Genomic DNA, 13,910 nt, shown 5'->3' with positions numbered 1-13,910 from the left:
TAGTGTGCATGTGTATACACTCTTCTGTGTGTATGTCCACGTGATCATGTTTATATGTGTCCTACACACAATCACACGCCCAGGTAATTCTGTATGTTTAAAATCACAGTGTATATGTCATGGTGTGTATGTGTACAGACTCACAGCATATCATATATGAACATGATCACAGTGCGTGTGCACATACCGTATATATAATTACAATGTATATACGTCACACTGTGTGTGTATAATAACCACAGTATATATGTATATACTATGTATATATACATAACCACAATGTATATGTTATACCGTGTGTGTGTGTGTGTGTGTGTGTGTGTGTGTGTGTGTGTGTGTAAACATAATCAGTATATATATACACACTCTGTATATACATAGTCACTGCATATATCTATGCCAGTGGTGTGATATATACATACTATATATGTATATACACACACACACGCACATATGTATATATATATATATACATATACACAATCACAGTGAATACATACATAATGTATCTACATATTTCATTACAGTGTGTGTGTATATATATATATATATATGCTATGTAAACATGTAATCACAGTACGTATGCCATGCTATATGTATATGTAATATATACAGTGTGTGTGTATATGTACTTATATGTGTATGTGTATATATATTTATATATATATAAGTGTGTATACGTACACCGTGTATATATGTAGTCACTGTGTAAATGTATACTATATATATACATATACACACAATCACAGTGCATATAATATTCTCTATATACATATTTCATCACAGTTTATATGTGCTGTATACACATGTAATCACAGTGTGTGTATACTATATACACATAATCACAGGGCATATACTCTGTGTGTACATAATCACAGTGTACATACAGGTACTCTGTGTGTGTGCGCGTGCGTGCTCATGGAGGCTGGAAGGCCCGGGATGTGCAGCGTGCCGTCTCTGAGCTGGAGGTCCGGGAGAGCCAGCAGTGTGACTCAGCCCGAGTCAGGAGGGCCGAGCACCAGTGCTGGGGTCCCAGGAAGTAGGAGAGGAGAGTCCCAGCTTGTGCAAAGCGAGAGTCTCGCCTCTCCTCTGCGTTTCTGCTGTGTCGGGTCCTCGGCAGACTGGATGGTGCCCACCACAGGGGGAAGTGCCATCTGCCCCGTCTGTGACTCAAATGCTCGACAGGAGACACCCTCGCGGACGGGCCAGAAGTGACGGTTAACCAGCGGTCTGGGCGCCCGCAGCCCAGTCAAGGTGACCCGTAAGTGTCGCCATCACAGGGTCCCTGCGTCACCCACACCAGGGGCTGGGACCACGTGGACCTGCCCTCCTGATGGGGTCGGGCCACACACAGCCTGTCCTGTTCCTTTCTTGTCCCTGGCTCCCCACCGGCACTGACCCGGTTAACGCCGTCCCGCTGGAGCCTGCCTCTTCCATGGTCCTAGCCCACGGTCCATGGCCTCACCTGCTCTCTGGGGGTCCTCTGTGTCTCCATCGTGGGGTGCACAGCGGCTGTTCTCTGGCCCGTCCCGTGGGGGGAAGCCAGCTGGCCTGGCCTGCATGTTTTAAGCCTCCCCCCAGCCCCCATTCCTGAATCCCCCACAAGGGCCAGCACACATCTTACTGTTTATAAAAAAAAACAACATCTGTGCCCGGAGTTTCCAGCGCCTTCCGCCCCTCGGGAGGCGGGGTGCCTGGCACTTCACCCACCTCATGTGTGAGTGTGTGTGAGTGCGTGTGTGTGCCCGAGGGTGGCACTGATGCTTCCTTCTGTGGAGTGCGGACAGGGCTTAACAGCCACGTGAATAGTCATCGTCTACTTACTTGTCCTCGTCTTTAGTCAGCCCGGGAGGACGGGGACCAGCGTAGTGCCAGGTTCCAGTGCCGATTCAAAACACGTCTGTTAAATGAATTAAGAAATGGGTGAAAGATGGGGCGCCTGGGGAGCTCGGTTGGTTGAGCGTCCGACTCTTGATTTCAGCTCAGCTCATGATCTCACGGTTCATGGGATTGAGCCCCGCGTCCGGCTCCTTGCTGACTGTGTGAGCCTCTCTCTCCCCCTCTCCCTCCCTCCCTTTCTCTCTCTCTCTCTCTCTCTGTCCCTGCTCTGCTCGCTCTTTCTCTCTCTAAAAAGAGGGTGAAAGAACACGGTCAGTACATGAGACGAGAGGTGGGAAGGCCCTTCCAGAAGGCCTGAGATGTGGCCTGTCCGGGGTAATCAGTCCCATGTCTCTGTGCCAGAGCGGGCACCGTGTGCTGAGCATGCAAAACAGGAAGACAGGTGAGAAATCACTTTTGCCACTTAGATATGCATCAGGCTTTCTTTCCAGCTTCATTTTGCTTCGGGCAGTAGGATGAGCTGGGCCTCCCTGAGCCCAGACGGTGGGCAAGGGGCCTAGGCGCACGGAAGGACAGGGGAGAGGCCGTCTGAGATGTGCCTGCCCGTTGGCAAATGACAGTGTCCCACACGCCAGCAGGAGACAGCCTGTGCGTCCACTTCTAGCACCCCAAACACAAGCAGCATTTGCTGCCCGACCCTGGGGCCCGTCCAGCCGCCCCCCGCCCCCTCCCCCCCCCCCCCACGTAGTGAGCAGCCTGCACAGGAGCAGCCGGGGGTCCCCACGAGATGCTCAGAGGCCGGAGAGTTAGGAGCCCAGACTCGGGTGTGCGGGGTGAGGCTCCGTGGCCCCGTCACGACCGAGGGAGGCCGGTCAGCTGTGTTGTAGGGAAGCCCCATCTATGGAGAGGCTGGTGTGGTCTGCCTCCCACAAGAAGCCAGCCAGGATTGCCGAGCCAAGGTCCATCAGGCATGTGAGCATCGCAGACCCCACGGAGCAGGACAACCTCCGCGTCCAGGGGGCTCCTCCCTGGAGGAGGAACAGAGAGAGTCCGCTGTGGGCTCACCCCCCACGAGGCGGGGTCAGTGGGAGGATGCTTCTCGCCAGGGCCCAGGGTGGACCGTGAGGAATTTGGGGGACCCCGGGCCCTGGCAAATGCTTTCCTCCCCCCACACTGTGGAAGAGAGCGCCCCGCGCCCTGGAAGACCCAACAGAGCAGCACCCGTACCCGATTCGGGCCCTTTAGCCCGCGGCTCGTGGCCACCCTGCAGTGAGGGAGGCTTCCCCGAGCTCAGCCCAGACAGACCACCTGCCTCCAGGCCCCCAGGCACCTGCCAGCTGCCTGGAGGGGGCCGGTCCTGGGCCAGGACTGCAGGTGAGGGAAGGGGAGACCCAAGGGGTGATTCTAGGGGCGTTGGAAGCGCGGGGGACTTGGGGTTTTTCCAGGCCCTGGGCGATGCTGCTGGTGGGCCCGGGCAGAGTCTGGGGAGGTCTCTCGGGCAGGTGAGAGGCCGCGGAGCGGCTGTGTGAGACCCAGCAAGGGGCCTGATTTCTCCTGGCTTCTTCTCTGACGGGACCGAAGGGTGTGTGTCCGGGCCCCTCGAGGCCCCCGTCTATCCGACACTGGACAGCAGCCACCCCGTGTCCCATACGGAGGGGCCCCCCTGCACCAGCCCCTTGGCAACCTTTTGGGGGTTTTCCACCCAGAAAAGTAGGGTCTGTGTGTGTTTTCGTCCTCCGCCTCGCTCGGGAGGGGGCCGTTGTCACAGCTCAGCTTGGAGCGGCTGTGCTGCTGGAGCTCAGTCCCGGCCTCTGCCACCCAGCGCGGGCGCGGCTGCGTCTCTGTGGCAGATGTCGGCCCCGGGCCACACGCCATGTCCACACCGAACCCCGCATTTGCATCTGGCGCCTGTTGCCCTGGGAGCTGCACACGCGGGAAGTGCAGGAGGTGCATGGTGGGAAGGGGCAGAGGGCGTTGCTTTAAGCGGACTGGGAACGTGGCCTCTGCGTTTCTGTGTTTCCCAGAGCGGCACCGGCTGGCCCGGGCCCTCTTCACTGAGGCCCCTAAAATGCACGCAGGTGTCAGTGTCGACGTGGTGGAGAAGCTTCGATAAAACTACGATCACGCCTGAACTTCCTCTTCCGCGGGACCAGAAACGCTTGAGGGTTTCCCCTGGGAGGGGGACGGGCCTTCCAGCTCCTTGTGAAGGTTTGCAAGGTTGCTTCACTCCGACTGTGGACACTCATCACGAGCAGTGCCACAGGCCGTGGGAGAGGAGCCAGGGGCCGTGGGAGGGGAGGGGGACAGAGGGGAAGCAGAGAGCAGGTGGGGCTCCTGTGTCTTTGCGCCCGTCTCCCACTCCCCTTCCTCAGCCCACAGGAGACGAGCTCTCGTGAATAGTGCGCCTTGCAGACATTTGGTTGGTAGAGATCTTACTGCTAAGCAGGAAGGAGCCGTGACCCTGTGTCATACGGCAGGGCACAGATCAGTGATGCAGGGCACAGAGCGGTGACAAGGAGACAGAGCGGTGACACAGGGCACAGAGCGGTGACACAGGACACGGAGTGGTGACACGGGACAAAGCAGTGACAGGACACGGAGCAGTGACAAGGGGACAGGGATTACGGGCCGGTCCTGGCTGAGTCCCAGCACACCCTCAGGACCCCAAGGCCCACAGAAGCCCCGACTGGACCTAGTATTTTCTGAGTTGTAAGAGACGTTGAGGAAACCCGCGTCCAGGGGTCTGTTCCCGCCGCCCGCGGGCTTTCCCGGGCTCGTTTTGTGTCGTGTGGACGCGGCAGCTGCCGGTGTCAGAGTCACAACCACGAGCGGAGTTTCGCCTGTGTGGGGCCTCCGGTGAGGGGTGCCATCTGTCTGTGTAGATCTGTCTGTCCCTCCGGGAGGGGTGCAGGGGAGGGGGCCGCGGACTCTGTCCAGGCTCCGAGAGGGGCCGGGGGTGGGCGCCCCCCGAGCCCCGAGGGCTCCCACGTTGTTATTGGAAAGCCGCTTGCCGGGATCGTGATTATGGTCTCTGTCGTCATCTCTCGCAAGTGGAAGACCACCCCACCCTGGCTGCTAGCAGGACACGAGGTGGGCGGTCCCCTCCCAGCAAAGCCGATGGTGGGCCAGGCTCAGTCAGTAGAAACACCACGAGATGTGCAGATAAACGTCCCCACTTCGTGGCTCGTGTGTCTCACCAGCGGCAGCGGCAGCCACGGGATCGAAGTCTCTGCAGTGGGTGGTTTCCATGTGGCATCGAGTAGATGCGGCCTTGACATGCGCGTGTGGGGTCCTGGCTGCGCGGGGTGGCAGGGATAGTCAGGGCTGTAGCACACCTTTGTGTTCTGTGGCTCCCACCCCCACAAGGCCCTGAAGTCAGGGAGAGCGTCCCCCAGGGCCCGGGAGTCAGGGAGAGCGTCCCCCAGGGCACGGGAGTCAGGGAGAGCGTCCCCCAGGGCACGGGAGTCAGGGAGAGCGTCCCCCAGGGCACGGGAGTCAGGGAGAGCGTCCCCCAGGGCACGGGAGTCAGGGAGAGCGTCCCCCAGGGCACGGGAGTCAGGGAGAGCGTCCCCCAGGGCACGGGAGTCAGGGAGAGCGTCCCCCAGGGCCCGGGAGTCAGGGAGAGCGTCCCCCAGGGCCCGGGAGTCAGGGAGAGCGTCCCCCAGGGCACGGGAGTCAGGGAGAGCGTCCCCCAGTGTTCGGATGGCGAAACCCCAGAAGGGAAACAGCCCCGCACTCTGGCTCATCAGCACAGAGTGGGGGTCGCGTGCAGATCTGGGGCATCCGAGCCCTGCCCCTCTGTTCCGTGCGGCCCCCCCAATTCCCTCCTAGATGATTGATCGTCCGGCGTCCAGTTATATGGGACCGTTTGCCACAGGGTCGATGCCACAGTGCGACCGGTCCCTTGTCCTTCAGGGCAAGTGAGGGGGTGCTGCTGAGACGCATTCGTTCGCTGGGCCTTGGAAACGTCCCGGTAGTTTCCCGATCCCTGTGGCTCTGGGACTGACACGGAGCCTGTGCTGTCCTGTGTGCCCCTGAGCGCAGAAAGGGCCTTCTGCACTGCAGGACTGAGGGGGCTCCGGGGTGGTGGAGGGGGACCCAGGCAGCTGCCTGAGTGGGCAGAGGTCACCGTCAGACATGGACACCTCCCCCCCACCCCCCACCCCCGCTGCCAGTGACCTCTGCCATCCCGCTGGTGCACACAGCATCGTTCAGCCTGGGGAAGGCTGGAGTCCCACCGGCCCCTACCCCGCCACGTCCCCAAGTGTCACTGGGGTCTCTGGCTTCAGACGCTCAGGTCCTGGCCTTCCTGGCCGTCCACCTACGTTCTGTCGGAACAGCCCTCGGACTCTCCCGTTTCACAGGTGAGGACACTGAGGCCCAGAGGCGAGAAGCAGCCGGCCGGGGTCACTCGGCTGGCCGGGCGCCGGGCCCGAGCTCAGACCGGGGCTGGCCGCTGCCGGAGAGTCTGAGCTCTGAGCTCCCGTTCCCCATCCACGAGGAGCCCACAGGACCCCACAGCGGTGTTCGCAGGGCCGGAGGAGTGAGCGTAGAGGGCCTCTCGCCCCCCTCTCCCCACCTCGGGACACTGTGCGCGGTGGCCCCTCTTGCGCTCACGTGGCCCGCGTGTGCGGGGTCTGCGCCGGCGGTGCTGGGCTCCCCCACGTGCGGCCGTGAGCTGCCTTGGTAGTTTGTGCCTGGACTGTGTGCAGCGACCGGTTACGGGGCACCAGTGGTTCTGTCCAGAGAGGAAACTGAAAATGCCTTTTTTCTTCCCCTGAAATCAAAGAGTATTAGGGTCAGAAAAACCAAATCACAGTGGGTGGGGTAGGCTTCCATTTTGCAGGGGAGAACAGCAGGGCCTGGAGAGGCCGTGTGGCGTGCGTGAGGTCACAGCGTTCGGTGGCCCCCCTGTGCCCGCCGTGCTCCCCTGCCAGGCGCCTGCCCCGGGCAGAAACAGGCTTGGGGTGGTGGCTCCCGTCGGTAGAGTGTTTCTCTGTAAGTATCTTAATTGCAGGTACTGGGTTGTTGGGTGCGTTATAACACTCGCGGTCAGTACTGTGTGATAAAGAGACCCGCTGCCGCATAGGATGAAGGTGTCTTTGACGAGGTTCTCACGGCCCCTGCGGCCCGCGCGTGCCCAGGACGCGGCAGGGGCTCCCACACGTGCCCAGGACGTGGCAGGGGCTCCCGTGGGGCGCAGGACGCGGCAGGGGCTCCCACACATGCCCAGGACGTGGCAGGGGCTCCCGCGGGGCCCAGGACGCGGCAGGGGCTCCCACACGTGCCCAGGACGTGGCAGGGGCTCCCACACGTGCCCAGGGCGTGGCAGGGGCTCCCGCGGGGCCCAGGACGCGGCAGGGGCTCCTACACGTGCCCAGGACGTGGCAGGGGCTCCCACACGTGCCCAGGGCGCGGCAGGGGCTCCGCGGGCCCCAGGCGCCATCCCTGAGCCAGTCTTGAAGCTGTTTTTCTCCCTGGCTGCCCCAGTGTGTCCGCTGCCTCCCACCGTGAGTCACGGTGATTTCGTCTGCCACCCGCGGCCTTGTGAGCGCTACAACCACGGGACCGTGGTAGAGTTCTACTGCGACCCCGGCTACAGCCTCACCAGCGACTACAAGTACATCACCTGCCAGTACGGGGAGTGGTTCCCCTCCTACCAGGTTTACTGCATCAAGTCAGGTGAGCAGCGTGAGGTCACAGCCCCCTCCCTGCCCCGGCGTGAGGGACACACGTGATGCGGAAACCCCTCGCCGGGGCCCCAGATGCTTCCCCGCCCCGGGGCAGGGCAGTCCTCTGCGCACGGGGTCTCCCCCAGCCCCGTCCCTCCCTCTGAGGAGGCCCCCGGCCCTCGGGCGCCAGCCCGGCCTTTCTCTTCCAATTGATGCATGTAGAACACAGAAGGTGTAATTGTAGGTAAGACCTGCGCCCACTTGGAAAACCGCAGGCCGTTTGCAAACCTGGGGGCCTCCTAGTTACTAGCAAGATGCTAGCAAACCCACCACCGGTCCCAGGAGCCCAGGGTAGTGACCACAATCTCGGTCTCTCGCACATCTGGTCCCACCCACTCGCCCTGGGGTTTCCTGCCAGAGCACCTGTCCCCTGGCCGCTGTATGTGGGGAAGCGCTTATTGACCTGGGACATCTGGTGACCCTTGGATGGGAACCCGTTACACGGGGAGGGGGCGGCCCCAAGGGAGGATGATGGGCGCACACGGGGGGGGCCTGGGCCCCAGGGATGGGGACTCCCCTGGAAGGGCTGCTCCTGCCTTCTCCTGGCAGACGTGTTGACGGTCAGAGGTGGATGAGAGGCCGCGGAGGACACATCCCTTTACCCCCCGTCCCTTTCTTCAGCACGGCCGACAGTCCCAGCCCACCCCCCTGCCCCGGGTGCCCAGGGAGAGTGACCCCTGTTCTCTGCCAGAGAAGCAGGTGCGTTTCTCACTGCGCACCAGGCTGTCCGCCCTCCGTACCTGCCGGCAGCCGCACAGAGGCCGCACTGGGGATGGACTTTGGGGTGCGGGGGGGGGGTCTGACCTGGGGCAGCACCAACCTGCCTGCGGATCCCCCCCAGGTCAGATCCATCCAACAAACACACTCGTGCCCGCTCAGCCTCTGGCGCCGCTCTGTTCTCTCCCCGCAGAGCAAACGTGGCCCAGCACTCACGAGACCCTCCTGACCACGTGGAAGGTCGTGGCGTTCACGGCGACCAGCGTGCTGCTGGTGCTGCTGCTCGTCATCCTGGCCAGGATGTTCCAGACCAAGTTCAAGGCCCATTTCCCCGTCAGGTCAGTGCCGTGGCCTTCGAGCAGCCAGGAGAAGGTGGTGGGAGCACTGGGTCAGGCCTGGCAGATGGGCTCACAGGTTGGGGGGGTGTCTGGGGTCAGAGCACCGAGCTGGGCAGGGCTCAACTCTTCCCACCCCCCACCCCCACACCATGTCCTCGTGTGCCCCTGGCGGATGGCTCTGGACGGGCGCAGGAGGGGGAAGGGGGTGTCTGCGTTCGGAGCACGGAGCTGGGCAGGGCTCAACTCCTTCCTCCCCACCGTGTCCTCGTGCGCCCCTGGTGGACGGCTCCGGGCGGGCGCAGGGGATGTGGAGATGGACCCACAGAGTCGGGGCTGTGGCCGTGCAGGGCCCCCGGGGCCCGTTGCCATCACCCCTGGGCGGAACTAAGTAGGAGATGCAGGCAAAGGTGTGAGACCCAGCAGAGGTTCCAAACCAACGTGCCAGGGAAGCCTCCGGAAGCAGACAGGGCTCTGGACGGGGTGTGGGGGGTTGGGAAGGACCCGCTGGCCCTCCCCTGGCCGGTGCACACACGGGCTCACACTGGCGCCCCCACCCTCGTGGCGGTCATCCCAGAAGAGGAGCTTGCTGGGAACACGGTGCCCCGGCCTCTCCGACAAACTAGGCGTGACCCTTGACCCCTGCTGCTGGCTGACCACCGTTCCCGGAGGGAGGCGTTGCTGATGTTGTCGGGGGACGAGTTTGTGACCTTCAGGAAACAGAGGCCAGATCACCGGCCAGGCCTCCCCGACACCAGCCGCCTCACCCGGAGGGATCTCGAGTGTCCTCAGGCTTGCGTACCCGTGTCGGTCCCTTTGGGACCCCGTGCTTCCAGAAGAAGCTTTGTCTTCACCCGCAGGGCCGGTGTGGCCCCCAGACTTGTGCGCGCCTTCCCGGAAAGGCGGCTTGACAGCGGGGGAGGCTCCTGGAATGAATCCCTTCCCCCTCTTGCCTCCAGGAAGGTCCAGTCTCTCAAGCTCCTGGCCAGGTGAGGACTGAGGGAGGCCGTGGAGCTGCTTGGTCGGCCCTCAGGCCCCCAGGCCGGCCCCGTGTCGCTGAGCCATGTACCTGCCCCAGCCACACCCCTGCTGAGATGCCGGCACCTTCTGTGCTCTGTGGCCTCGGTCCTCACATCTGACTTACTAATCGAGGGCCTGGGATCTATCGTGAGCAGTCCTAGCACCTACAGAAGACTGAAGGTTGCAGAGGGGGGCTGACCCACACGTGATTTGTGGCACGTTGGGTGCCTGGGGCCATTTCCCCACGTCTGCTTGGGAGAGAAGCTTCCAGAACATCCACTGCACGAGGAGTTTTTAAAACGTGCCCCGAACTCTTTCACGTGGTGTTTTTCTACCCTCGAGTATTCTCAGTCAGCCACACAGACAACACCTTTCTCGGGACAAGCCCACAGTGGACTTTTCTCGGGCCACGCGGGGGCGGGGAACACCAGAGAGCGAGGGGCTCGATGGCAGCACGTGGGGGCCGAGCCGCGGCCCGGAGTCGGCGGGTGAGACCAGAGGACGGACGGGCACAGGCTGGGGGTGGGGACATGCAGCCTCTCGCGGGGGGAGCGGGGAGCGTTCCTGGCCAGCTCGCCTTCCCTCCCTGCCCGCCTCCCTCCGTCTCCGGGATTGTGCCCCTCCACCCAGAGCCCACATCCACACGTGGCATTTCCCGGGGTTTTGGAGCCGGGCCGCGGCAGTCAGCGCTCAGGTCTGCCCGCCGGCTGGGTCCTCCCCTCTGGACATTTATCCTCCGGCTGCGTCACTCAGCGCCAGGGCCCAGCGGGGAACTAGGAAGCCGAGTCAACCAGCCACTCGGGCCCTCTGGGGGACAGACGCAGCGCGGTGGTCAGACCCCCGTCAGGGCGACGGGCCGCACAGGGGCGAGGCCCACAGAGACAGCGGCCACCCTTGGCGGCTGCTGGGTGGGGGGTGGAGGGGCCGCGTAATGACTAAGGTGGCCAAGTGGGTTTTCCCTTTTCTACCTTGATGGGAATTGGTGACTTTCACGCTGGAGCGGAAACAAAAACGGAGTCTAAGCTCAGGGTCTAACGTTTCCTCGCGCACTGAGGGCCCCTGGTTTCCCGTTGGCTCCTGGAGCTCCTCCATTTCCAGAGGGCTTCCTGAGCGACCCTGAGGAGGCACAGCGGGATGGGCCACGTAGTCCCCTGCTCAGGGCCGGAGGATGGGGAGGAGGAAGCCTGAGGGGCCAGCGGGCCCCAGACAAAGGGGGACGCTGCTGTCCCAGTGTGGCCGTGGCCCTCAGTGCCACCATCTGCCAGACGGGGCCCCGGAAGAGGCTCAACGCGGGCTCCGCTGCCATCACGAGCCTTGGGGGGCCTTCAGTCCTGGGGGGGCCTCGGTCTTGGGGGGTTCTCGGTTTTGGGGGGCCTCTGCTACACAGGGGGGACTCAGTCCTGGGGGGGCTCCGCTGCACAGGGTGGGGGTCCTCAGTCTTGGGGGGCCTCCGCTGCACAGGGTGGGGGTCCTCAGTCTTGGGGGTCCTCAGTCTTGGGGGGCCTCCGCTGCACAGGGTGGGGGTCCTCGGTCTTGGGGGGGGCCTTCGCTGCACAGGGTGGGGGTCCTCGGTCTTGGGGGGCCTCCGCTGCACAGGGTGGGGGTCTTCGGTCTTGGGGGGCCTTCACTGCACGGGGGGGGTCCTCAGTCTTGGGGGGCCTCCGCTGCACAGGGTGGGCGTCCTCGGTCTTGGGGGGCCTTCACTGCACGGGGGGGTCCTCAGTCTTGGGAGGCCTCCGCTGCACAGGGTGGGGGTCCTCGGTCTTGGGGGGCCTTCACTGCACGGGGGGGTCCTCAGTCTTGGGGGGCCTCCGCTGCACAGGGTGGGGGTCCTCGGTCTTGGGGGGCCTCCACTGCACAGGGTGGGGGGCCTCGGTCTTGGGGGTCCTCTGCTGCACAGGGTGGGCGTCCTCGGTCTTGGGGGGCCTCCGCTGCACAGGGTGGGGGGCCTCCATCCTGGGGGGTGCTGGGGGCCTCCGTCCTGGGGGCACGCCACTCTGACCTGTCGGCGCCACTCTCCTCGGCACAGGGGGCCTCCCCGGAGCTCCAGCAGCGACCCGGACTTCGTGGTGGTGGACGGGGTTCCCGTCATGCTTCCGTCCTATGATGAGGCCGTGAGCGGCAGCTTGAGGGCCTCAGGCCCTGGGTACTTGGGCTCCGTGGGCCCAGGCTGCCCCTTGCCTGTGGACGACCAGAGCCCCCCGGCATACCCCGGCTCAGGGGACACGGACACGGGCCCAGGGGGCTCAGAGCCCTGTGACGGCGTCTCAGGCTCCTCCGAGCCGCTCCAGAGTCTGTATTCACCTTCCGCGTGCCCGGGGGGCCCCCGCCCCGACAGTGCTGACACGGGGGCCGGCTCGGCACGGGAGACGGCGTCCAGCAGCCCAGGCATCGACATCGCCGACGGTGAGTGTCCGCCCCGCGCCCGCCCCTGGCCTCTCCTGCGGCTCATTGTTCTCCCTGCGTGAGGCCTGGAGCGAGGCCGTCCTCTCCCACGTGATGGGTGCAGGTTTCAGGAGGCTCCAAGCCGTCAGAGCAGGAAGCCCGCGGTGGACGTTCGTGGTTTCATGGCGTCCGGGCGAGCCAGGGAGCTCTCTGCCCGCTCCGTCCGCTAGGCAGGGCTTGGAAGAGCTTGGTGCCAGGGTCAGCACGCACACACGCACGCACACGGGAGACCAGGGCGCCTGTGGGGCAGCCCCGAGAAGCCGTGGCACGCAGGCCTCTTGCCGGGACGAAGAAACGGGCACGCGCGCCCAGCACAAGGAAAGGCCGGTGTAGCTCCCGGAGAAGTGGGGGCAACCAGGGTCTCCCGAGGGACGCACAGCACCGTGGGGCACGCGAGGGCCCCAGTCCGGGCGTGTGGTGGCCGTGATGGCCGAGGTGGCCCAGAGACGGGCCTCCTTCCTGCCCGCCCACTGCCTCTGCACAGCATCTCGCCCTCTGGCGGGTCTGACCGCTAGGACACGGGGTTAAGGTCTCAGCACTTTATTTTTCGTGAGCTGGTGTGAGATTTTCCAGCAAAGACGCTGTAATGAGTGCTTTATGTGGTCAGTTTACGTGGAACTTGGCATTTTCTTCTGACACCAGGAATTACAGATACCTTGTTAACAAAGTTTTTGTTCCCAGATCCCTGCAGCTAAGCTGGTAATGGCTCTCCTTTTACAGAGATCCCTCTGATGGAAGAAGATGCCTGACCAGCAGAGATCCGACCATCTTCCTGCTCCTCGGGGATGTAAACTGTGCGCCCTGGGGTGAGGCCTCAGGGGGACAGAGCTCCGGGGCGCTGGGGGGTTCCAGCTTTGGGGGCCGTGACTCACATCATCCATCGCGGACTCGACTCTGCGGCTGGTAGGCTGGCGGCGGTTTTCACGACAGTGGAGGGTAGCAGGGGGCCCGGGCGGTCCTGGAGAAGGTGTCCAATGTGTCCCTGCTGCGGAGCAATCCCGTGACTTGTGCTGTGGGCGCTGCCTGCCTCCTCTGTCAGCATGTCCCTCACCGGTTCGCCCCGAGGTCTGCCGTGCTCGACGCAGGCTCCGTCTGGGGGCTGTGCTTCCCGCGGGAGGCCCCTGGGGAAGGCTCCCGGGGGGGTTGGGGCGACCTCCTTGGCCGGACACTGTACTCAGAGCGGGCGCAGCAGTCCCAGCAAGGGAGGAAGGAAAAGACGAGGGCGGACTCTGCTTTCGGAAGCCTGTCCAGAAGCGGAGTTTCTGCCCTCCGGGCCGTCCTTTGGCGAGGTGTGACGAGCGTCTGTCCACGGACTGGCGCGCAGACGGTGCATCGGGTGAGTCTGGTGACTTTGGGGATGGCCGGATGTGCTCAGACGCGGGGCCTGGCAGGGAACGTTACAAGGTAACGTTGCGTTCAGCGGTTTAAGGATTCGCGTGACCATGTGTCTCAAGAGCCGCGAGCCCCCTCATTACCCGTTACAGCGTCGCCCCCAACAGCCATACAGTTTATTTTCCAAAACAGAGATTTTCTGTACACGTGTTCTTCCTCCAAATAAAGTATGAATGAAGTTGGAGTTTTTCTTTCTATTTTGTCTGCAAAGCAGGCGGGCCGCCCAGCCCACACGGCTGTCCCCTCCCTCCAGGGGCCTGCGGCCGCCCACCTACCTGTGCACCTGCTGTGCGGGCCTCCCCCGGGCCCGTTGGGTGCTGTTCCTAAGAAACTGATGGATGAAAAAGTCTCCCAAGTCCTGAAATGTCTCTTCAAATACATGTTCATCTGTGGACTTGGTTTCTTTCTTCCTCTGGGCTTTAGACAAATA

At 62.8% G+C, this 13,910-nt stretch overlaps 1 protein-coding gene across 1 annotated transcript in view; it reads left to right on the top strand.

The window, feature by feature from the left end:
* Positions 1–13,664, top strand: part of SUSD4 (sushi domain containing 4) — a 49,083-nt gene extending 35,419 nt beyond the window's left edge. Inside the window, exons 4-7 of the mRNA XM_081791810.1 lie at positions 7,330–7,521; positions 8,482–8,626; positions 11,673–12,049; positions 12,809–13,664. Coding sequence (XP_081647936.1) covers positions 7,330–7,521; positions 8,482–8,626; positions 11,673–12,049; positions 12,809–12,837 — 743 coding nt within the window. The 3' untranslated portion in view covers positions 12,838–13,664. The remainder of the gene's footprint in view (positions 1–7,329; positions 7,522–8,481; positions 8,627–11,672; positions 12,050–12,808) is intronic.
* The last annotated feature ends 246 nt before the right edge of the window (positions 13,665–13,910 follow it).

The sequence above is a fragment of the Panthera onca genome, chromosome F1 (assembly GCF_046562875.1).
Source record: "Panthera onca isolate mPanOnc1 chromosome F1, mPanOnc1 haplotype 2, whole genome shotgun sequence".
Classification (NCBI taxonomy): domain Eukaryota; kingdom Metazoa; phylum Chordata; class Mammalia; order Carnivora; family Felidae; genus Panthera; species Panthera onca.
This window is presented reverse-complemented; position numbering and strand designations above follow the sequence as displayed.